This window comes from Panthera tigris, chromosome B4, assembly GCF_018350195.1.
Source record: "Panthera tigris isolate Pti1 chromosome B4, P.tigris_Pti1_mat1.1, whole genome shotgun sequence".
NCBI classification, from domain to species: Eukaryota; Metazoa; Chordata; class Mammalia; order Carnivora; family Felidae; genus Panthera; species Panthera tigris.
The window spans coordinates 42,121,301-42,145,899 of record NC_056666.1 but is presented as its reverse complement, the minus strand read 5'-3'; the positions used below and the strand labels follow the sequence as shown (position 1 = coordinate 42,145,899).

The following is a 24,599-nucleotide window of genomic DNA, read 5'->3' as shown; positions in this document are numbered from 1 at the left end:
ATTTACTTTTATTTATTTTGAGAGAGAGAGAGAGAAGGAGCATGAGCAAGGGAGGACAGAGAGAGAGAGAGAGAGAGAGAGAGAATCCCAGGCAGACTTCACATTTAACACAGAGCCTGATGAGGGGCTCAATTTCATGACCTGTGAGATTATGACCTGAGCTGAAATCAAGGGTCAGATGCCCAACTGATTGAGTCACCTAGGTGCCCCTACTTCAGATATTTTTAAAAGATACATACTCCTTCCCCAAATCTTTTATCTCTCTCTTTTCCCAGAGATAACCACTTCCCCCCAATTTGCTTTTATACTTTTATTACATATACATGACTTCATCAGCAATATGTAGCTTTATTTTCATGCTTTGAAATTTTATATGAATAGTTCTTGACTTACTATTACAAGTTAGTTATTACAAGAGTAACATAAGGAAGGGAGTAAAATGAGGGGCCCCTGGGTGGCTCAGCTGGTTAAGCATCCGACTTCAGCTCAGGTCACCATCTCATAGTTTGTGGGTTTGAGCCTCACATTGGGCTCTGTGCTGACAGCTCAGAGCCTGGAGCCTGCTTTGGATTCTGTCTCCTTCTCTCTCTGTTCCTCCTCTGCTCTCACTGTTTCTCTCTCTCTCTCAAAAATAAATAAATATTTAGGGGCACCTGGGTGGCTCAGTCGGTTAAGCGCCTGACTTCAGCTCAGGTCAGGATCTCGCGGTCCATGAGTTCAAGCCCCGCATCGGGCTCTGGGCTGATGGCTCAGAGCCTGGAGCCTGCTTCCGATCTGTGTCTCCCTCTCTCTCTGCCCCTCCCCCGTTCATGCTCTGTCTCTCTCTGTCTCAAAAAATAAATAAACGTTAAAAAAAAATAAACATTAAAAAAATTTTTTAAATAAAATAAATTAAAAAAGGAAGAATATAAAATGGAAAAGAGTTTCCCTTTCTTTACTTTCCATTTACCAGATATAATAGCCTGTATTAAGTGTCTTGGCTGTAGTTCCATAAATATTTTGTGCCTAGCAAGTCTAAATATTTTATAGTTCTTTACTTATTTATTTTATTATCATTTTTTTAAGGAAGTGCTAGACCCAATGTAGGGCTTGAACTTAGGACCCCAAGGTCGAGAGTCAAGAGTCGTATGCTCTACTAACTGAGCCAGCCAGGCATCCCTTATATTTAGTTTTTTATACAAATGACCTAATATTACACTTTTTTTTATACATGCAGTTTTCCACTTATTTAGTTCACCTTTTCATATCTGAGCATATAGGTCAACCTCAATTTTTAATAGGTGCATATACTTTATCGATAGATGTACCGTAATTTATTTATTTATGGAATTGATCAATTCTAAATGGATGGGTGTTTAGATTATTTCCATTTTCTAATCACAAAAATTTTGCAATACATATCCCATGTATTTTATGTACTTGCGAACTTATCTTTATGGTTTATATCAAATGAAAAGAATAGATGTGCATACAAAACTACATGAGTGTACTATTTTTGAACCAATATCTTTTTTTTTCCTTGAACCAGTATCTTAAGTGCTTCCTGTATTAAATAGTATGGTGTGGTGAAGAGAATGTTGATTTGTAAATCAGGAGGCATGAGTTTTCAATTCTGACTGCATCACCAAATGTGTCTGGACAAATGACTTAACAAGTCTGGGATTCAAGTCTGTCGTATGTAAAGTGCAAGATTTCAACTACAAGGTCACGAAGGTCCATTCTAAGTTAGGAAGATTTGTAAACTATGATTGAATGCTCATTACAATTGTTATCAGTGCATTTGTAGCAATCCTAGGATTTGGGAAAGTTATACTTTAACAAGTACCATTTCATGATAGATAACAGTACCCTGAGCAAAGGTAAAACGGAATTGAAAATCCTGTGATAAACTGCTTTTTGTATGCGCACAAAGAATAAAGAGCTGAGAAATATGTTACTGGTGGAAAAGAGTCAAGAAACTCTGACTTTTATTTTCATGTTTAAAATATGTCTAAAAGTAATCAAAATTTGAGTTGGATGAAGCCTCTGTCATTTCTAACAAAAGTGCTTTTGTTGAACTTGGTTAAATCACATACACTTGGAAAAATCACACATACGAGAAAATTAGCTTGATTTCTAGGACAGTCTCCAGTCCAGAACTTTTAAATTGTGTAGCTGCTACCCCCTACTGGTAGGCAAAGGTGAATTGCAGCCGAGCCATTTAAAATTTTCTTGATCAGGGCAAGGACAAATTGTCCCAGTAAAGATGGATAGAAATGATCATTCATTTAACAACAATGAAAAAATATGGCGTTCTTGCTACATTCTGAAAGCTGTGGTAGATATTGGGTAAATACAAATGGGTTTCTTGCCTTTGTAAAATAGATGTACCTATAAACAGCTGAATGCAATGTGGTAAGAATTAAAACTAAGTATAAGTAAGTCCAAGTATAGATAAGTATAAATAAGTGGGAGCATGGAGCAGGGAGTTACTACTTTTATTTAGGGAAGCTAAATAAAAGAGAGAAAAACTGCTCAGATAAATTGATATTTAAATTACATCTGAAGGCATTTTACCAAGGAATGAATGGGAAGGGCATTTCGGTCTATGCAAATATGTGTAACACGAACAAAGACGTGTTTGGAAAATTACAAAATTAGCAATGCGATTAGGTTAGAGGGGACACTGGGAGTGAGAGGAAGACAGTATGAGAAAAGAGGCTCTCTGTGAGCCTGAAAAGCAAGGTTGGGGCAAGATTATGAAGAATCAACTAGCTACGAAAATTCGACTTTATTGTACAGCTGGTGGAGAGTTTATAAGACAACTCTTTAAAAGGCAGAGTATAATGTACATAATAATCTTAGTATATGATCTAATTATCAGAATTATTCTTGGTCTTTTTCCATTACTTTTTTTTTTAACCTGTAAAATGATGAGCAGAGTTAGATCCCTTTTTATTTATTTATTTTTTTACTGTGAGTCAAGATGTACTACTCGGTATTAAAATCAGTTATGTGGGTTGAGAACAAAAATATAAAATAGAACAGAGCAAAATAAAAAAATTATAAACTGCCATCATGTTTAATAAGGTTATCATTTTGGGAAACCTTTGTTTCAAGTATACATGTGTGCATTGGGTTCTAATATAAAATGTGTTCGTACTGTGGGTCATAGTAAAAAAAAAAAAAAGTACAGAAAAGGCTATTTAAAAATATCTAACGGTCTCTCCTAATTCAAATTTCCTATGCTTCTACTACCTCCTATTGGCTGATTCTTTGGAAGTAAATATTATTAATTTAATTTCAGGTAGTTTGAAAAGATTCTATACTGTATAGATAAATGGAACTTTATATGTAGATAAATGGAACTATATAGATAAATAAGCTTTTAATGGAATGCATAAAATGCTAAAAAGTTTGAGGTCTATCCATATATACTGACACAAAAAGGTGTTTTGATGTATATTGTTAAGTAAAAAGCAAAATGTGGACAAATATGTATAGCATAACTCCATTTGTGTAAATTCATACACTCATACACGCACATACACACACATACACTTATATATACACACATATATACACATACACTTATAAATGGGTAATGCACATAAAATACCAGAAAAAATTAACAGTAGTTAATTCAATGAAGAATGAAAGAAGAATAGATCTTGAAGAGCACAGAGGTAGATTTTAATTTTTTTAAATAAATTTTATTTAGTTCTAATTTACATACGATAAAATGCATGCATTAAAAATACACTTTCTTGAGTCTTGATTAATATATATGTTTTGTGTAACCAACAAATCTTCTGGAATTTCATATAAATGAAGTCATATGGGGGGCCCTGGGTGGCTCAGTCAGTTAAGCGTCTGACTTTGGCTCAGGTCATGATTTCACGGTTTGTGAGTTTGAGCCCCGCGTCAGGCTCTGTGCTGACAGCTCAGAGCCTGGAGCCTGCTTCGGATTCTGTGTCTCCCTCTCTCTCTGCCCCTAACCCACTTGCATTCTGTCTGTCTCTCTCAAAAATAAATAAATGTAAAAAAAAAAGAAGAAGTCATATGGTATGTATGGGGCTGACTTTTTTGTTTGGTATAATATTTTTGAGATCGATCTATGTCATTATGGGTATTAGTACTTCAAATCTTTTTATTGCTATTACTGAGTTTAGTTTGAGGCTATTTATTGCTATCTTTCTTAATACTGTTGAATATCCATATGACAGTATTTCATTATATGGATACACCACAATTTGTTTATCCATTCTCCTATTGATGGACATTTGGTATTTTTTTTCAGTTTTTGGCTATTTTAAACAAAGCTGCTATGAACATTTTCCTTTCTGGGGATCTATGCTTTGTTTTTAGTTTTTAAAAAAATTTTTTTTTCTTTTTTTTACATTTATTCATTTTTGAGAGACAGAGAGACAGAGTGTGAATAGGGGAGGGGCACTGAGAGACACACACACAGAATCTGAAGCAGGCTCCAGGCTCTGAGGTGTCAGCACAGAGACTGATGTGGGGCTGGAACACACAGACTGTGAGATCATGACCTGAGCTGAAGTCAGACACCCCACCCACTGAGCCACCCAGGCACCCCGACTGTGGATCTATGTTTTAATTTCTCTGGGGTAAATATTTTGGAGTGGAATGATGGGTTATGTGATAAATGTATGTTTAACTTAAAAAAAATTTTTTAAATGTTTATTTATTTTGAGAGGGACAGAGTGCGTGCACGCGAGGGAGTGCATGAGCAGGGAAGGGGCAGAGAGGGAGACACAGAATCCCAAGCAGGCTCTGTACTGTCAGCACAGGGCCCGATGCAGGGCTCTATCCCATCAACTGGGCACTTAACCAACTGAGCCATCCAGGTACCCCCCTCCCCATCCCCACCCCCATCCCCGAGTCAAAGCGGTTTTCTTTCTTTCTTTCCAATGTGTATACTTGTATTTCTTTTTCTTACCCTATTGTAATGACGAGGACCTTTAGGATGATAATTAACAGAAGTGGTGAGGGCATAAACTTGCCTCATTCTTCACTCGTTCTTGATCTTAGCAGAAAAGCATTCAATATTTCATCAGTAAGCATGATGTTAGTTGTAAGGTTTTTATAGATGTCCTTTATCACACTGAGGAATTCCCTTTCTATTCCTAGTTTGGTAAGAGTTTTTGAGTACTGAAGTTTTTCATATTCTTTTTTCTGCTTCTGTTGAGTTGACTATGTGCTTTTTCTCTATAACAGAACCTTAAATTCTTTGGAGTAAATCCCAGTTGGTCATGATGCATTCTCTTTTTTTACACATGGTTGGATTTGATTTATTAGTATTTTGGTAAGAATTATTGCTTATGAGGAAATATTGGTCTACAGTTTTCTTATAATATCTTTGGTTTCAGCATCAAGGCAAATGATTGTCTCATAAAAATTAGTTGGGAAATATTTTTACTACTTATTTTTTTATTTTTGAGAGAGAGACAGAGCATGAGCAGGGGAGGGACAGAGAGAGAGAGGGATACACAGAATCTGAAGCAGGCTCCAGGCTCTGAGCTGTCAGCACAGAGCCTGAGGAGAGGCTTGAACTCAACGAGCCTTGAGATCATGACCTGAGCTGAAGTCAGATGCTTAACTGACTGAGCCACCCAGGTGCCCCTTCCTCTTCTATTTCTCAGAAAGCTTGCATAAGATTTATATTATTCCTTCCTAAAATGTTTGATCAATAATGAAGCCATCTGGGCCTGGAGTTTTCTTTGTGGGAAGGTTTTCAGGTATGAAGTCAATTTCTTTAATAGTTATAGGACTATTCAGATTTTCTATGCTTTCTTGAATAATATTAGGTAAGTTTTTGCACATTAATGACCATTTCATTTAAGTTATCGAATTTTTTGGCATAAAGTTGTTTATAATACAGAGATGTGGACTTTTACTTTTCATTTTATCCCCTTCTACACTCTGAATATTTTTTTTTTTTTTTTTTTTCTTAACGTTGTATTTATTTTTGAGACAGGGAGAGCCAGAGCATGAACAGGGGAGGGTCAGAGAGAGGGAGACACAGAATCCGAAACAGGCTCCAGGCTCTGAGCTGTCAGCACAGAGCCCGACGCGGGGCTCAAACTCACGGACCACGAGATCATGACCTGAGCCGAAGTCGGCTCGTTAACTCACTGAGCCACCCAGGCGCCCCAACACTCTGAATATTTTGAAAACTATATGAAGGCGCCTGAAGTTGAAAAATGTTGGGAAGTGGCGAAAGTAATAAGTTAAATGATTATAGTTAAATGCAAATCTTCTGTTATTTAATAATAAGTATTGCCTACTATGTGAACGACATTGTGCTGGGTGCTGAAAAAGCAAAGTTTTTGCCTTTATGGAGCTTGTGGTATAGTGGGAGATATTTGAAGTATTATGTATAACATAATATACACCCATTATGTATAACAAAAAGGTATAACAGAAACAAGTGGAAGCATCAGAGAAAATTCATTTGAAGTAAGTACCTGGTGAAAGTCAGAGAAAGACAAAGACCATTTGATTTCACTCTTAGGTGGAATTTAAGAAACAAAACTAACAAAGGAAAAAAAAAGAGACAACCCAAAAAACGGACTTTTTTTTTTTAAGATTTTAAGTAATCTCTACACCTAACGTGGGGCTCGAACTTACAACCCCGAAAATGAGAGTCACATGCTCTACTGACTCAGTCAGCTAGGCGCCCCCCAAAACTGGACTCTTTAACTGCAGAGAACACATAGGTGGTTACCGGAGGCAAGGTGGGTGGAGGGGTGGCTGCATTGGGTGAAAGGGATTAAGGGTACACTTATCTTGATGAGCAGTGAGTAATATATGGAACCGTTGGCTCACTATATTGTACCCTTGAAACTAATACGACACTGCATGTTAACTACACTGGAATTAGAATAAAAAAAATATGATACCTGGTGAAGTCACAAAGGAGGTAATATTTGAGCAGATAGGTGAATGTATCAGTTTGCGAAATTGACAGGCCGGGGGGGAAAGTGTTCCAGATAGTAGGTTTAAGCACAAGTAAAGGTTTGAAGAATATGAAGAACAGAATTCCGGAATGAGAAATAGTTGAGGATTACTGAAATTTTAAGTGAGAGTTTGCTGTTTTTCTTTTTGTCTGTCTGGTTTTTTATCTTAAATATTTTCCTATGGTTCTAATATCAAGATATATTTAAAAAAATTTTTATGTTATATGTTTTAATATGTATATTATTTCTATTGATAGACGTTCATGTTGTTTCGTAGTTTTCACTATTACAAACAATGCTGTAATAAACATTGTCCCTACTTTTCTGCACATGTAAGAATGTCTCTAAAATAAGTATTAGTGGATTTACTAAATTGAATGTTATTTACAGTATTTTGATCAATTCTGCTAAATTTCACTTCATTCTTGGTACCAGTATTTGACAGTAGCTGATTTCCCACATCCTTGACAGGGATACATCATAAGGCTTTTTGAATTTTAAGATTATCCCTTAGCTACGTAGACAATTAAGGACCCATTTCAACCAGTCAATATAACGAAGTGGTTAAGACCACTCTTGTATTGTAGTCACAGTTGAGTTCGTATCTTGGTTTTGACATTTGCCATCCACGTTAAACAGTTTCTAAGCGATAGTGTTGAGGCAAGTTTACCTGTGGAGTGTACAAGAAACATACTTATGGAAAGAATTCAGTTGGATTTATCATTATAGGACTGGGAGCAAACTGCGGGCATTAAATAACAGTTCATCATTCTTCGCGAATTTGTCAGGAATTGAGGGTCCCATTTAAGAGTTTAAGAGGTTCACATTTTCCAGAAAGATAACCAGAATGCACATCGGAAGTGCGGCAAACTATTTCAACAAGCGCTTTTAATCCGAGATTAAAAGGTGCTATCAGGCAACTCATCAGGCTGGGCATTTTAAACGTTGAGACGCTGGAGGATTAAAATCCACCACGTCTACGACTGGGTCATACATTTACCATAGGTACCCAGTTTGAGATTACCGACGGGCAGATACCCCTTTTTTGCCAGGAAACTACGGCTAAATAGTGACTTCTGTCAGAAAAAAATCCTCCAGATTCCAGGACAGTCCGCCTCCTTCCTAAGCACTGCGGGTACCTGCCAGCCGCAAGATGGCGATTACCCCAACCACCTTTCCGAAACGGAGATTTCCATAACGCGAATCGCCGCGCCCTGGAAAGGAAGTTTTGCCATTACCCAAGATGGCGAACTGCGCAGCTTCACGGTTTCCAGTTTTCAATATGGCTTCCCCAACCCGCACCACCGGAGGTTAATCTCAGGAACCGAACTAAACTCGCGCGGAAGTAGCGTAAGCGGAAGTTGCGCCTGGCCCAACTTCCCACCCCCTCCTACGCCCGCCCCCGTTCCTACGCCCCGCCCCCGGTGGCGCGGAGTGCAGAGCCAAGATGGCGGCGGAGTTGGAGTACGAGTCTGTTCTGTGTGTGAAGCCCGACGTTAGCGTCTACCGGATCCCTCCCCGGGCCTCCAACCGCGGTTACAGGTACTAGCCCCGAGGCTCTGCAGTACACGCATCCCGGGTCGGGGATGACAGTGTCTTCCTCAGGTGGCACGCTGCGAGTCCCCGCCACTGCCACCTCTGAGTTGTCACTTTGCTAGCCTCCCACCAGGGTTGTTCTCGCCCCGTCCTCCTGTTCTTTTCCCACTGTGGCATGCCAGCCTGGTTTCCGCCGCTTAAAAAAATTTACCATCTGCGTCTTCCCACCTCTCCTCCCTTGGGCCCCTCTGGGTTACCCATCTGCTCCCCATCATACCCATCCAGTCGTGCCTGCTCCATCGCCTGTCACCTTTGGTTCGTTCTTTCTTGCGTCCTTCGGTTTCTCCTCCTCGTCGTACCCCCTCCTGACCTCCCTGCCTCTCATAAACATTTCCAGTACCCCGTGCATAATGGTGGGTAATCATTGTGTCGGCCGCTCTCTAGGTGATACGATTTAATCTTTTGTGCCAGTCTTGCCACCAAGCATGATCCGCCGTTTGGTTTTCCTTTCACTTCTTTTGCTAGTGGCAAAGGTTATGATGGTAGGTTTTCCAGTGGTTGTCCATTCTGTTTGTTTTTTTCCAGTACATTTTCTTGATGATTACATGGTATTTTCTATTTTCCTTTCCTCCCTTCTTAATCTCTCTCATAGCCTTTCTCTCCAAAGTTAATGCAGCATTTTCTCTGTAGGGCTAACCAACCACCTTTGTGATCGCGTGTCGGTGAGGTTCTGAGGATGCTGTAGGCAGTTATGAAGTCATGTAGTGGAAGGAGTTAACACGTTAACAGGGTTAACATATTCAAAAATACGGGTATGAACCCTGACAGTTTAACAGCTGTGTGATTTGGGACAAATCTCTTAATCTCTGCAAGCCTCAGTTTTCTCATCTGTAAAATAGAAAAAAAAAAAAGTGATCAGAAAACCTGCTCTGGTTCTGTACCTCAGAGAAGTTTTTGGAGGGTTACGTGAAATAATATAAGAAATGTGAAAAAATTTAGGAAACAGTAAAGCAGCATATTAAATACAAGGCACTGTTCTTACCCCTCTCTCGTCCACCTCACCATCATGATTTTCCTCTTGGCATTTATCATTGCTTTGGCTCTTGTCCTCCTCCTGTGGCCATTAGCTTGCCTCCTTACTGGGGTTTCATTCGTCATGAATCACTCTCTTCGTGCTTGCTGACCTGTGCCCTAGACACTGTGGGTTGCACATTTTGGCGGAGGTGGTCCTAATTCCAGTTTTTCAGTCAGGCCCCAAATCGACCACGAATAGGAATCTACGTGCTTTTCGATGGTAGTTACTGGTAGTGGTGTGTGAGTCAGCAGGGACATCTGCTGCTTTGGGCTTCCCAAAGAAGTGACCCTGCCATTCTGGCTTAGGTACGCTCTGTGCGGGCCTCCGTAGCACCACTGCTGATCTCTGTCCTAGCGCTCTTCCTTCTGTATTGTAATCGATTGTTCCGTCTGCTGTTTCTCCAGACTAGCTGTGAACAACTTGAGGTCTTTCCTAAGTTTATAGTACCAGGGTCTAGTACAGTGTCCTGCACATAGCAGGCACTCTGTAAATGTGGGAGAAATGAATAGATTACACTTCATCACATAAATTAGCACTGATTGAACTGTTCAGTAGTTAAGACTTCCGAAAGGGTATGATACATCATACAGTGGGGTTCTCTTCTCTTTCTTCTACTTTAAGCTTTTTCAACGACCTTCCTCCTCTCACCCACCTGCATTCTCGACTTTCACTTCCTAGTTTATCCACAGCCTTTTATCTGTATGTCAGTTAACTGCACTGAGCCATCAAAACAATTTCTTAATTTTCCTCTGTTTCTTGTTGTCTGTGTTGTCTATGCGTATTATTGACATTTCTTATCCTCAAGAGGCATTTTATCATTAGCCACTCTTAGTATAGTGAGTGAAGAGAGCTGAACTAAGTGTGCATCAAGATTCCCATTTATTTGCTGGGTTACTCTTGGCAAGACACCTCTTTTTAATTTTTTTTTATTTTTTAATTTTTTTAATGTTTATTTATTTTTGAGAGAGACAGAGATGGAATGTGAGTGGGTTAGGGGCAGAGAGAGAGGGAGACACAGAATCCGAAGCAGGCTCCAGGCTCTGAGCTGTCAGCGCAGAGCCTGACGCGGGGCTCGAACTCACAAACCATGAGATCATGACCTGAGCCGAAGTCGGACGCTCAACTGACTGAGCCACCCAGGCGCCCCACACCTCTCTTGAACTGTAGTTTCCTCATTTGTAAAAATGGATATACTACTACTTACCTTGCAGTATCCTTTCACTTAATTTTCATAGGAAGAGGCATAATGCTTGGCACATAATAGGTACTTGATAAATGTTACTTTTATGCCTTTTGTCTGCCTAATCTTGTTTACAGAACCCATTTTACATTATGAGCATGACTTATTCTTTAGGCTGCCTTTAAAGGAAAAATTGGGATTTTTAGGAAGCAGGAGGAATACTTTGAGTGATTAGTAAGATTGAGGGAATGAATGACTTTGATTCACGTAGCGTAAGCTGTTGCTTCCCAGACTTTCTCTGACAATTTAGATCGATGAGAATGTTACAAATGATTAGAAAATGGTTTCCCAACCTATGAAACTGTTGTTATATTCATCACTGCCCTTCCCTCAGCTAAATCATTAGTAAACTCAGTAGTCTGTTTTAATGTGATGAGAAGAATGCTGGACTTCGAAGTTAGGCATTACTTCCTGTGTTACTATTCTTCATTAAGACGGACAGAGATGGTAGGCTTTCCATGCCTATTCCAGATGGTTGCTGTAAGGGTTTATTACTAACGTCAATGAAAATTTGTGAAGTCAGTTCAGAAGTCCAGCGAAACCAAGAGTTCCTCAGGCTAGGTCTTGGGAATGGGAAAGCAACTAAGGCTCAGGGCTGAGGGAAATTGCTTCTGGGGATATCCATTCACTTACTGAGGATTTGTTAAATATTGGCTACTAGCCACGCAAGATAAATAAGTCAAGGAACCTGTCCCAGGAAACACATCTAGTAGGCTTGTTCCTGATATATTCAGTACACAGTGTTTAGCTCGTGGTGTGATGGTAGAATAAGTAATGACTCCTTAAAAAAAATGAAAACTCAGGGACCTTTAGAGCATTATAGTGTGGATCAGATTCAAGTACTTGAGGCACTGCATTAAGAGATGAGGGCATGACAAGGATTTATAAATCCTGTTCAAAACCTGTGCTAATTTTCATTTTTTTGTCCTTTCCACCTTTGCTTCTTGTTTAGATATATTTTATTGTTACCTTTCTGCCTTGCAAGTATTAGTCTTCAGGTTTCTAAGGGATGAGGTTTTTTATTTAAAGATTTTATTTTATTTACTTTTTAATTATTATTTTTTTAAGTTTATTTATTTTTGAGACAGAGAGAGACAGAGCATGAACGGGGGAGGGTCAGAGACAGAGGGAGACACAGAATTGGAAGCAGGCTCCAGGCTCTGAGCCGTCAGCCCAGAGCCCGACACAGGGCTCGAACTCACGGACCTCGAGATCGTGACCTGAGCCGAAGTCGGATGCTTAGCCAACTGAGCCACCCAGGCGCCCCAAAGATTTTGTTTTTTTAAAATTTTTATTCTTTTTGAGAGACGAAAAGAGAGAGAGCATGGGATAGAGGCAGAGGGAGAGAGAGAATCCCAAGCAGGCTCTGCCCTCAGTGTGGAGCCCCATGCGGGGTTTGATCTCGTGACTGCGAGATCACGAATGCAGCTGAAATTTAGAGCCTGGTGCTCAACTGACTGAGCCACCAAGGTGCTATGAGATTTTATTTTTATGTAGTCTCTGTACCCAACAGGGGGCTTGAACGCACAACCTCGAGATCAAAAGTCACATGCTCTAGTGATTGAGCCAGCCAGGTGCCCCATGATGAGTTACTTAATAACTTTTACTTTGCCCTCTCTTTTCCACACGCTGACAAAAACAAACTCACAAATTCAGAGCTTTGTAAAATTGGTCATATTTAAATAATGTCTTAGATTTCCTTCAAATTCATGTATCACACAGATTATAAGTATTGAGTGTTTTGTAATGTTTCCACGGACATCTGTATCTCTAGCCCACATGTTTTTCCTGAACTCCTGACTCATATTCAAATGCCTTCTCTGTATCTTCACTTGAGAAATCAATTTGACGTCTCCAACTCAACATATTCAAAACTGAACTCCTGAGCTTTCTTCTCAGACATGCTCTACCTATAGCCTTTCTGTCTCAGTTATTGGCAGTTCCTTTGCTCAGGCGAAAAACTTCAGAGTCATCCTTGACTCCTCCTACCTCACATTCAGTCCTTTAGAAAACCCCGTTTCTTTGCTTTAAATGTGTCTAGAATCTAGCCGCTTCTGCTCCTGTCCCTTCCTAGTCACCGTCATGACTCCTGGATTGCGGTGGTAGTCTCTTAACTATAATCCCCCTGCTTCAGTATTTACATTGCTTCTATGTACAACAGACAAGGTAATCCTTTTAAAGTCAAAGGAAGATCATGTTTCACCTCTGCTTAAAACTGGTACTGGCTCCTTCTTCACTCAGTAAAAGCTAAAGTTCGTACGAGGCCTATAAAATTTGCCCCTCTGTTACCTCACCCCCACCTCATCTCTTATTTTATTCCAGCTGCAGTGGCTTTCTTTTTGAGGGCAAGCTTTCCAGGTACACTCGCACCTTAGCACCTTTGCACTAATTGTTTCAAACCTGGAGCTCCTCCCCCCCTCCCCCCAATATCTGCATGAGTAACTCTCTTGCTTCCTTCACATTTTTGCCCACATTTCACCTTGTTTAAAAAAAAATTTTTTTTTTTAATGTTTATTTATTTTGGAGAGAGACAGAGACAGAATGCGCGTGGGTTTGGGGCAGAGAGAGAGGGAGACACAGAATCTGAAGCAGCTCCAGGCTCTGAGGTGTCAGCACAGAGCCCGACACGGGGCTCGAACTCAGGAGCTGTGAGATCATGACCTGAACTGAAGTCAGACACTCAACCAACTGAGCCACCCAGGTGCCCCTCATTTCACCTTGTTAATAAGGCCTCCCCTGACTACCCTCTTGAATGCTGCAACCTGTTTACCCTCCCACTACCCTCCCGATTTCCCTTTTCTGCTTCTTCATTTTCTTTCTGCTTTAGTACTTACTATTTTCTGAGATCAGTAAAATACTGATATTTTACTTATTGTGTTTATTTTTTATTGTCTATTTTCTATTAGAATATAAACCTCATGAGGGTAGGAGTCTTTGTTTGTTCATTCACCTAGAACAGTGCCTGTGACTTATGCATTCTGTAAGTATTGGTTGAATTCAGTGAAAGATGATAATACATTTAGGGATTTGGGAAGCCTTCTGTTACCCAGTATAGTTCATTCAGTAGACTCTGTTATTACTTGATCAGTAAAACACTATCATATAAAATGTCATCTGCAGTGTGGCAGTATAGTACCATTATGAGAGTTCGTTTTAATTGCTTGTATTTGTACTTTTACATGTTTTTATTGATCCTTATTAGACTCCAGGATTCTTAAGAAGTAACACTGTCTTTTGTTTGCTTTGGATTATATGTCATATGAGGCATCTGGGCAGCAGGGATCATGAGTTATTCTTGTTAATTATTTAATAGGTAGAATAAGCAAGAAGGGAAATAGAAATACGGCAAATGATTCTGTGTAGGTTTTTCGTAATAAAAGCCATAGACTTGAGGCTTCCTATTTTCCTGTCCTAGGGCATCTGACTGGAAATTAGACCAGCCTGATTGGACTGGTCGCCTCCGAATCACTTCAAAAGGGAAGATTGCTTATATCAAGCTTGAGGATAAAGTTTCAGGTAATCTGTGCTGGTGACCCTCTAAGATATTAAGGGTATTAGTTTGGTGTGCCTTTTCTTTTCCTTTTTCTTTTCTTCTTTTTTTTTTTTTTTTAATGTTTATTTATGTATTTTGAGAGTGAGAGAGTGAGCAGGGGGAGGGTCACAGAGAGAGGAGAGAGAGAGAATCTCAAGCAGGCTCTGAGTTTTCAGCGTAGAGCCCAACACGTGGCTTGAACCCATACACCATGAGATCATGACCTGAGTCGAAATCAAGAGTCAGATGCTTAACCGACTCAGCCACCCAGGCACCCCGTTTTTGGTGAACTTTTATAAATACATTTAAGTTGGAGACTGGAATGGAAATATTTGTTAGAGTTTTAGATGTTTGCTTCTTTAGCTCAAGGAAGTCCTTTTCTTACCTGTTAGGGGAGCTCTTTGCTCAGGCACCAGTAGAACAATATCCTGGTATTGCTGTGGAGACGGTGACAGATTCCAGCCGCTACTTTGTAATCCGGATCCAGGATGGTACTGGTAAGGGATCTGGGATTTTGAATGGGTGAGGTTAGGAAAATAGATGATGCCTTTCAATAAAGTGCGTCACAGTTGCATTTATCTTAACTTCAGTTTACTAAATTTTTCCACCCCTTGCTCCACAGTTAACTATGGTTGCTGAAGGACAAGGATTAACATGTTGTTTGTAATAAATAAAAACAAGCTCAAGATATGATAATTAATAGGTGGATGTAAATAAATGTCTATCCAACCAAAGAATTCATACATATTGCCCACTCATTCATTGTTTGTGGTGGGTTTTGGTGGGACTGTCTTAAATCATCTATGTCTAGGGCATTTTCTATCTTTTCTCCATAGTCTATATCAGAGGTGGGCAAACTTTCTGGAAAGACAGATGGTGAATATTTTAGATTGCAGGCCAAATGGTCTCTATTGTAGCTACTCAGTTCTGCTGATGTGGTATGAAAGCAGCTATAGATAATATGTAAACAAATGGGAATAGCTGTGTTCCAGTAAAATATTATTTAAAAAAAATTTTTTTTTTTTTTTTTAACGTTTATTTATTTTTGAGACAGAGAGAGAGCGAGCATGAACGGGGGAGGGTCAGAGAGAGAGGGAGACACAGAATCCCAAACAGGCTCCAGGCTCTGAGCGGTCAGCACAGAGCCCGACGCGGGGCTCGAACTCACAGACCGCGAGATCATGACCCGAGCCGAAGTCGGCCGCCCAACTGACTGAGCCACCCAGGCGCCCCATTATTGACAAAAACAAGTATGGCAGCATTTGTCTCTTGGGCAATATGTAGGGTGTGGACCCCTGGGCTGTGAGAAATGTTTCACATTCACAGACTTTATCTAGTTAAGGTAACTGTTAATTTTCATTGGGTGGAATTTTCCCTAAGGGACACTTCCTGTTCTGAGTATTCCTGTCTTTTTCACAGGGCGTAGTGCTTTCATTGGCATTGGCTTCACAGATCGGGGTGATGCCTTTGACTTTAATGTCTCCTTGCAAGATCATTTCAAGTGAGTGATTCTTGTCCTTAACCGAGTTAAACCTTGGCTAAGTTAACCCTTAACCAAGCTAAAGGGTTTTGGAAATGCTCCTCCTCAGTTGAATGGATACTACCTCTTTTATCTGCTGGTTTCTGTATTTGATAAACTAGTTTGTTACGAATTTGAATCTTCCCATTCACTGTTTCCTTACATCATCTTTGTGTCTCTTCTGTCCTTTCCTTATAGCCCAGGATATGTTTTTGGTCCTTTGTATGGTGTTTTGAGATGATGCTTTTGCTTATGCCTCTGGAGGAATTGACATTTGCTCTCTAAAGTGGCCGAGGGAGGCATATAGTAAGAGCAGGACTGTATGTGAGAGAGGAGGAGTTACATGCCAGTTTTGTTGCTTTGTGTAGCTGACGTGTTGTATGTCTCCTGCAACGACATTGCTTCAGTTTTGCCACAGCTGTGGTGGACAGCGCCATGCACGGTCAGCTTCCTACTTCAAGGGCAGGCATAAGTCTGCTTTTCTGCCTCAGAACTCTGAAATTGTGGAAGTGCACTCAGTTGGCACAGGGATGCAGCCCGGAAGGACGGAGGAATTAACGTCCCCTCAGGGGCAGCCCTCACCCATGGTGGGTGGAAATTGGCAGCTAAATGCCCTCCTTTGGAGGGACAAGTTAAATATGCATTCTGAATGGCTCCTCGGTGATACTGAACCCTGTTGCCCTGTTTTGGCTTTTCTTCTTTTCCTTCCTCACTTTTCATGTTCCTTCACTCTGCTTTCTGGAGTCCTGTTTCACATAAGCCAGTTACACTCAAATTTGTGTGTCAGCTCTGCTTTCAGGTAGTCCCAAATTGAGATAATTTACTCTTTTACTGAAGGTGGGTAAAGCAGGAATCTGAGATTTCCAGAGAATCTCAGGAAATGGACACTCGTCCCAAGTTGGATCTGGGCTTCAAGGAAGGACAGACCATCAAGTTGAGTATTGGGGTGAGTATGGTTTCTTTCCTCCCGCTCCCTGAATTTCCATAATAAGCTTGTGACTTTTTCTTTCTCTTTCTTCTCTGTTTTCTTTTTTATAGAACATTACAACTAAGAAAGGTGGTGCTTCCAAGCCCAAGGCTGCAGGAACTGGGGGCCTGAGCTTGCTCCCGCCCCCACCTGGAGGCAAAGTCACTATCCCCCCACCATCCTCCTCAGTTGCCATCAGCAATCATGTCACTCCACCACCCATTCCAAAATCTAACCATGGAGGTAGTGATGCAGGTAAATCTCTCTGTTACTTTGAACTCAAGACCCTGAGAACAAGAGTTGCACATTGCACCCTCTGAGCCAGCCGGGCGCTCCATCTCTGTTACTTTTAACTTTGAGAAATCATCTTATCTTCTCTTTCTTTTTTTTTTTTTTAATTTTTAAATTTTACTTAAATCCAAGTTTAACATGTGGTGTAATAATGATTTCAGGGGTAGAATTTAGTGATTCATCACTTACACATCAATCTTAATCATCATATCTTAAGTTTCAGTTGGGTACCGTACCCCTGTTTGCCAAGGAGAGTATTGATGTTTTTGCTATTAATGACACTTGGTACTGAAAGGTGATTCTGACAGCCTTTAGCAAGGGATTTAAGGTTTTCTATTGAACCGAGAGTCATGGTATTTGGTAGGTTCTTTGTCAGAAAATGAGTGGATATTGGGGCACCTGGGTGGCTCTGTTGATTAAGCATCTGACTCTTGATTTCAGCTCAGCTCTTGATCTCACAGTTGTGAGATTGAGCCCTGCATCAGGCTTCAAGCTGGGTGTGGAACCTGCTTGAGATTCTCCCACCCGCCCCAAAAAAGAAAATGAGTGGTTATTAAGAAAAAGACTGTTTCCTTCATTGTACCTTGGTTAGATGCTAGTAGGCCTGAGAGTCAGATGCACTCAGATTTTGGTGAGAGCTCTGCTTTTTTTTTTTTTTTTAATTTTTTTTTAACGTTTATTCATTTTTTGAAAGAGACAGAGCCTGCGTGGGGGAGGGGCAGAGAGAGAGGGAGGCATAGAATCCAAAGCAGGCTCCAGGCTCTGGACTGACACAGAGCTCGACGCGGGGCTCGAACCCACGGACCGTGAGATCATGACCTGAGCTGAAGTTGGATGCTCAACCGACTGAGCCACCCAGGCGCCCTGAGCTCTGCTATTTTATATCTGAGTGTACTTGGTAATATTATTTACATTTTCTGTCTTAATATCCTTATCTACATAATGGAGACTTAAAACTACACCCAGATTGTGAAGGTGGGGTGGCCTGACGCCACCTAGCACTGTCCGTGGCGCAGAGCAGCCACTCAGTAAACGTGATGTTTTCATTTTTCCTGTTTCTTCGCTAGGGCAGCTGGGAGACCGTTAGACAGCATCTGGGTTCGTGAATACATTTTCACTTTTCTGTACCATCTAATGGCAAAAAAGAATAGATCTAGTTCTTTCCATTTCAAGAATGAGAATATTAGAGGTGCCTGGGTTTGACATCGGCTCAGGTTGTGATCTCATAGTTCGTGTGTTTGAGCCCTGTGTCAGGCTCTTTGCTGTCAGTGCAGAGCCTGCCTTGATCCTCTGTAGCCCTCTCTGTCTGCTCCTTCCCCTCTCTCACATGCGTATGTATGTGTGTGCTCTCTCAAAAAATAAACATTAAAAAAAATGAAAGCGTGAGAACATTAGAACGTGAAAAGGAATTTTCCTGAGATTATTCATATAATTGACGACTAAGAGTAAACTTTTTCTTTCTGGAATTTTGAGATAAAAATGGTTGTAACCTACTTTTTTTCATAAGTGTCTCCAGAAGGCACTGGGGGGATAATGTCTAAGATTTATTTTTAATTTTTTTGAATGAAGCTTTTTATTTTAAGATGATTGTAGGTTCACACGCAGTTGTAAAAAATAACAGAAAGAAATCCTGGGTCCTCTTTACCCATTTTCCCTAAATGGTAACTGTTTGCAAAACCGAAGTGGAACAGCTTAATCAGGAAATTGACATTGATACCGTCTACTGATCTTATGTAGATTTCACCAGCTACACGTGTTCTCATTCGTGTGTATATGTGTGTTTAGTTCTCTGCACTGTGATCGTGTTAGGTTCCTGGATCTGTTACCACGGTCAGGATACAGAACAGCTCCCTCAGTGCAAGGATCCCTCACATCATCCTTTTATACCCACACCTCCCCCCGAGTCCTGCCCCACGCCTCCTCTAACCCTTGGCGATCACTAGTCTGTTTGCCATCTTTATAATTTTGTCACTTCGTGAATGTTATATAAGTGGAAACATACAGTACATAACCTTTGGGGATTGGCTTTTTCCACTCAGCATAATTCCCTTGAGATTCATCCAAGTTGTGTACATCAGCAGTTTGTTTCTCTTTCTTGCTGGGTAGTATTCCATGGTATGGATGTACCATAGCGCGTTTAACCGTCGTCACCCACGGGGAAACATCAGGCTCATATCCAGTTTTTGGCTATTGCAGATAAAGCTGCAAGGAACATTTGTGTATAGATTTTGGTGTAAGCGTAGGTTTTTATTTCTAAGATTTTTATTATGCTTCCCCTTTTCTTTTTCTTCCGTCTGCCCTGTATTCAGATATCCTTTTAGATTTGGATGCTCCTGCTCCTGTCCCGGCACCAGCACCAGCTCCAGTGTCTGCAAGCAATGACTTGTGGGGAGACTTCAGCACTGCTTCCAGGTATGAGCATAGTGAAACCAGCATACTGTCAAGCAGGGTACAGGGAATGTCACCGTCCAATGAAATCTTGATGTGGGAAGGCAGGGCATTTCCAGATCATAGAGTCTTAGGCAGGAAGTTTAGGTAAGGAAGTAGAGTTAGTGCTGGGGATGGTGGGAGAAGAAAGCTGTAGGGTGAAGTTTGGCTGGGATGTTTCAAGCCTTGATAAGTAGAATTTCTGTGAGGTATAGTTTCAGAAAATCTGGGCATTGATTTCTTGGAAACTATTAAGTGAAGAATGGAGTAGCTGTCCTAATTCCTTTGGCTTTCTCTCTGTTCTCCTGTCTTGCAGCTCTGTTCCAAACCAGGCACCACAGCCATCCAACTGGGTCCAGTTCTGAATAGCATTAAGGACAGACTTGAAGAAAAAAAAAAATGACCTTGAGGGCACCAATCTGTGAGGGAAGTTAGGAACCCCTTCTCTTCCCAGAACCAAAATTACTGGACAATCTTTTTCATAGCTCCTCCATTGCGTTCAAGCTGGATCACGTCACCCCCCTATGTTGTTACTTGCGTACAGCCGAGGAAGAATCTCTCATCTCCTGTTCACTGTTAAGGCAGGGGAGTGGTGGGTCTTCTCATACTTGTGGCTGACTATGCAGGGCCCCAAAGGCCAGATCTCTTTGAGGGAGAAGTGAATTCTAACATCTGTAAAATTGTTCTTTTCAATTCTTCAACTTATTTCAGAATCATCTCATGACCCTGTGTGCCTCTTTGTGAAGCCCTATTGAGCAATTTCAGGGGAGACAAAAACCTTGAAATTTCCTTTCCCACTAGCCTACGACCCTCCAAATGGACTGACCAACCTCAGTGTTTACAGATTCAGAGTTTTGACAGGGATAGGTGTGAAGAAAGACCTGTTTCCTGGGTCTCTGAGATAGACCCTCCTGCAGGCTTATCCTGTCCAGTGAACATCCAGGGCGGGGGGCAGCTCCATCGCCCTCGTGTGTTTACATTGTTTCCTCCTGTGCTCAGAGGGTTTGTTGGTGGCACCTCCACTGTTCTTTTATTTGTTGAATAGTGCAACATCTTTGATCAGTGGGTGTCTCTTAGATGAAGGAGGTTCGAGGGGCTGTGTTTTCCAAGTCCTATTGTAGAGAAGCGTTGACTTTCTTGCAGCTCCATCTGGTGGCTGCATTTGAAGCGCGGCATTACTTTGTATTTGCCCCATTATTTGACCTGGAGTTGAAGGGTTTAGAGTTTTTCACCTAATCTGTAGAGCAGACGGGTTGAAAAGCACGTAACTCTTTTTCAGTACCCACATTGCCTTGCTGCCTGGGTATCTGGCCCCTTGCGTGAACATTTAGTTTTCAGTGCATCTAGCCCTTTCATAGAAAGCTGCTATTACATACATTGTCACTTATGAAGGAAGCTGGAGAGTCCACGGCACTAGCCGTCCTAGGTTCTGCCCGAGTGACCGCTTCGCTAAACCATCACAGAGGGTGTCTCGAAAGCAAGTTGCTCTCCCACCACTTTCCCTTCCCTCTACCCCACCATTCCTTTTACAGTGCTGTGAAGACAGTTCCCTTTCTCAAATGAATGGGCACTATCAATTGTGTTTGTTAATGAGCAATTTTGAGGGTGAAATGGGAAGATCTCGTTTCTTCCCTCAGCACTTCTTTGGATGTGTACACTTTGGGAGGCTTGTGTTTAGTTTCAAAATATAGTCTCTCTCCTGGATTTCCTTCTTGACTCTTTTTAACTTTGGGTCCATTTTTTTCTCATTGCCTCCTGTTCCAGGCAGCTCTATTCTTACAGAGCCATGGCAGGGCTTTTTAAAATTCCAATAGAAAACACTAAGTGGAAAGTCTACAGAATCACTAGTGACTGACTACTGGGAAACTATTTTCTCAATCTTCCTCCATGTTGTGTTCTTTGTATTCTCAAGATGATAATATATTATGTATTTGAATTGCTGAAAAACTGAAAATGAAATTTAAGATATATGTATATAAAGCGTATGCTGTTATTGGTGCAATAATGGTAATTAAAAATATGGAAAAAGGTAGTGTCTCCTTTATCTTTAATTTGCCTATTTCAGTGCCTTTTTAATTCAACTGACCCAATATAAACGGGCCAGTAGGTAATAAATGGACATTTTATATCTATTACTCTTTTTCAAGAAATAGGGTTTCATTCAGCAGTTCAGGCTAGACTTCGGTACTCACGGTTCTAAACCCACAGAGCACTCCACTCCTTATAGAGATCGTATATATTAATTATTCATTTGCTGGTACAGTTCATTTCTTTTGCTTCAGATTATCTTCACGATCGAGGCCACCACTCACGTCCCAGAACTATAATTAGCATCAATGAGGGGAATCTGTGAGACATGGAACTAAAGACAGAGTTATAGACTTTGGAAGCCAGAAGGATCTTGGAGTTCTCATTCAGTGCTTTTCACAGAAGGTGAATCAGAATGATACGTGTGCTTGCTTTTTTAAATAAAGTAACACACTGCTCTCTGTAGAGATTCTCATGTACCTCCTAGAGTAGGGCCTAGATGTCTTTCCCACCCATGGCCTTTCTTATCATTACTGAGGTTGTGAGGCACTGTCACTGACAGAAGTGTATCATAAGCCTCAGGTTTTGTTTGGGGAAGAAAGTGGACAGTCTTTTTGGTTTTTTTGTTTTGTTTTGTTTTTAGCTCAACCCCCTCAGTTATACATTAGAATCTGCCTTCACAGTTGTAGTGTGAACTGGTATTACTCCACTTCATCCTGATAACCTTCTAGGCAGTTGGCCTGCCTCTAGCTTTCTTTTCTTTTCCTCTAGCTCCAATTCACCTTCCCTGTTGCCACCGGAATCACCTTCCTAAATCAAGCCCTGCCCACGCCCTTTCTTCCCTGACTCATTGTCTTTAATGATTTTCCTTTGCTTAGATCATAAAGGCCAAAGTACCATTTCATCCTCAGCCTTGTTTTCCCTTTCACTCAAAATATGCTCCAGAAACCAGGATACTAGTCATTCTTCAAATGCCATTAGCACCCTGAATATTGACTGCTTGCTAAAATTCCCTCTGCCTACAATACCTTCCTGCCTATTGAAATCCTTCCCGTTTCATAAAGCTGGCGTGAATAATACTTCATGAAATGTCACCTATTCTTTCAGTCTGAAAAATGATCTCCTTTGTTTTGTTTAGGTTGCTGTTGAAATTCTCTAATAACATTACTTTGTAATATTAATTATGCTAATTAATATTAGTTTGTAATATTAGTTAGAATTTAGTTTTTAAGCTCTTTGAACATAAGGACCATGTCTTCATTTTTATCTACAAACCATACTTCCCTATACTTTTGTGTTATAGTAGATGCTCATTAAATACTTGTCGAATTAACAGTGATTTCAGTGAAGATGGATTAGAAATCAGTAAGTTGGGTATTTTCCTTCTTTTACTCATTCTCGGGGTTGTTCCTAGCTACATGATGTAAGTGTTCTTTGTATGCTTTGTCATAGTTGCAGAAAATCTCATTTATGTGCTCCAAAATCCATCACTATGAGGGAATCAAAAAGGCAGTGATGAAGAAAAATTTTACTTTGGTACATAAACCCTGTGACCTGGGAAAAGGAAAATGGTATTGTAAATAAAGCACAGCTGCGGTTACGCTTGGTAATTTACGGTCTCATTTTGATGACCATCACTGTCTTAAGATGACATTGCACTTTGGTTATGTTTTAGTTATCTTGTAGCTTAAAAAAACACACCATTTCTGTTATTGCCTCTTAACTGTGCATGACACACACATACGGTATGTGACTATAGAACTCCCACTTGGGGCAATGGGGTGGCTCAGTTGGTTAAACGTCTGACTCTTGATTTCATCTCAGGGTTTTGAGTTCAAGCCCCATGTTGATGCTAGGTGTGAGGCCTACTTAAAAGAAGAAAAAAAACAAACAACAGCTCCTACTCAAGAGCTCCCCATCAATCACACACATATTCTCTTGAGAAAGAAAGGAAAAATGAGAGTTATCTTGATTTTCAGGTCCCTTAACCCTGGGGGACTTACATATAGGCTTGTGATTGTTTTGGGCATTTATTTCAGATTTTGCCATTATTGTCATTTTCAGTCCCGTTTTGAAAGATATCAAAGTAGAGCGGTAGTTCGTTTTTTTGAAAAAGCTCTGGTATAGTTGAATTGGCTACATCTGAGCCAGGAGTAACGTAATTGTCCACAGTGCCCTCCTGTTCTGCCTTATCGGTCTACTCAGTCTAAGCACAGTGTCATCAGCTCAATTAAAACACAGTAACGCGGGGGGTGCCTGGGGGGCTCAGTCGGTTGAGTGTCCAACTCTTGATTTTGGCTCAGGTCATGGTCTCACAGTTGGTGAGATCGAGCTCCGTGTCCTGCGTGGGATTCTCTCTCTCCCTCTCTCTCTGCCCCTCCTCATGCTCTCTCTCTCTCTCTTTCTCTCTCACTCAAAGTAAATACACATTAAAAAACCCACAATAATGCGTTAAGACCCATTGTGGATTACTTGCTTTTTAATATTTTCTTTTCCCTTACATGTGTTCTGCCACTGAACCTATACTAGGAAAGAATGTCATTGAAACCCTTTCTGTGAATGCTACCTCTGGCTGCATATCAGCATGGGGCCACTAGAGGGCAAGCTCCCTCTAGCAACTCCAGCAACTGTAGGAAATACTGCTCATACATCCTGGTGACGGAAGGTGTTTAAAAAGAAAGACGTACATGAAGACTGTCAAGGGACATATCTATGGAGTCTAACCATGCATTTGATGCATTTGTTGAGAATGTAGAAAGGTAGCTCTTTAGGTAGGTAGAAAATGAAGTACAGAATAATACTTTCTTCAGACTTTAATAAATAAATATTTGAATGAGGAATGTACTTATTAATTTTAATGACCCTTCCCCTGATCCTATCAGAATAGATGACTAATGGGTAGTAAAGTGTAGTTGTGGTTATGACCATGGATTTGGGAGGGAACAAATTGCCACAGTGCAAAATTTTGCTGTGCCACTTACTTTTTTTTTTTTTTTTAATGTTTATTTATTTTTGAGAGAGA

At 40.6% G+C, this 24,599-nt stretch overlaps 1 protein-coding gene across 3 annotated transcripts in view; it reads left to right on the top strand.

The window, feature by feature from the left end:
• The first annotated feature begins 8,396 nt into the window (after positions 1-8,396).
• Positions 8,397-24,599, top strand: part of NECAP1 (NECAP endocytosis associated 1) — a 42,697-nt gene continuing 26,494 nt past the window's right edge. Inside the window, exons 1-8 of one of the 3 annotated variants that reach the window (XM_042991713.1) lie at positions 8,397-8,504; positions 14,229-14,329; positions 14,738-14,842; positions 15,765-15,846; positions 16,702-16,810; positions 16,903-17,086; positions 19,432-19,534; positions 21,832-22,715. In XM_042991713.1, coding sequence (XP_042847647.1) covers positions 8,410-8,504; positions 14,229-14,329; positions 14,738-14,842; positions 15,765-15,846; positions 16,702-16,810; positions 16,903-17,086; positions 19,432-19,534; positions 21,832-21,880 — 828 coding nt within the window. In that variant the 5' untranslated portion in view covers positions 8,397-8,409 and the 3' untranslated portion in view covers positions 21,881-22,715. Of the gene's footprint in view, positions 8,505-14,228; positions 14,330-14,737; positions 14,843-15,764; positions 15,847-16,701; positions 16,811-16,902; positions 17,087-19,431; positions 19,535-19,865; positions 21,579-21,831; positions 22,716-24,599 lie in introns of those variants that run through there. The other 2 variants (XM_042991711.1, XM_042991714.1) reach the window with 2 other exon arrangements.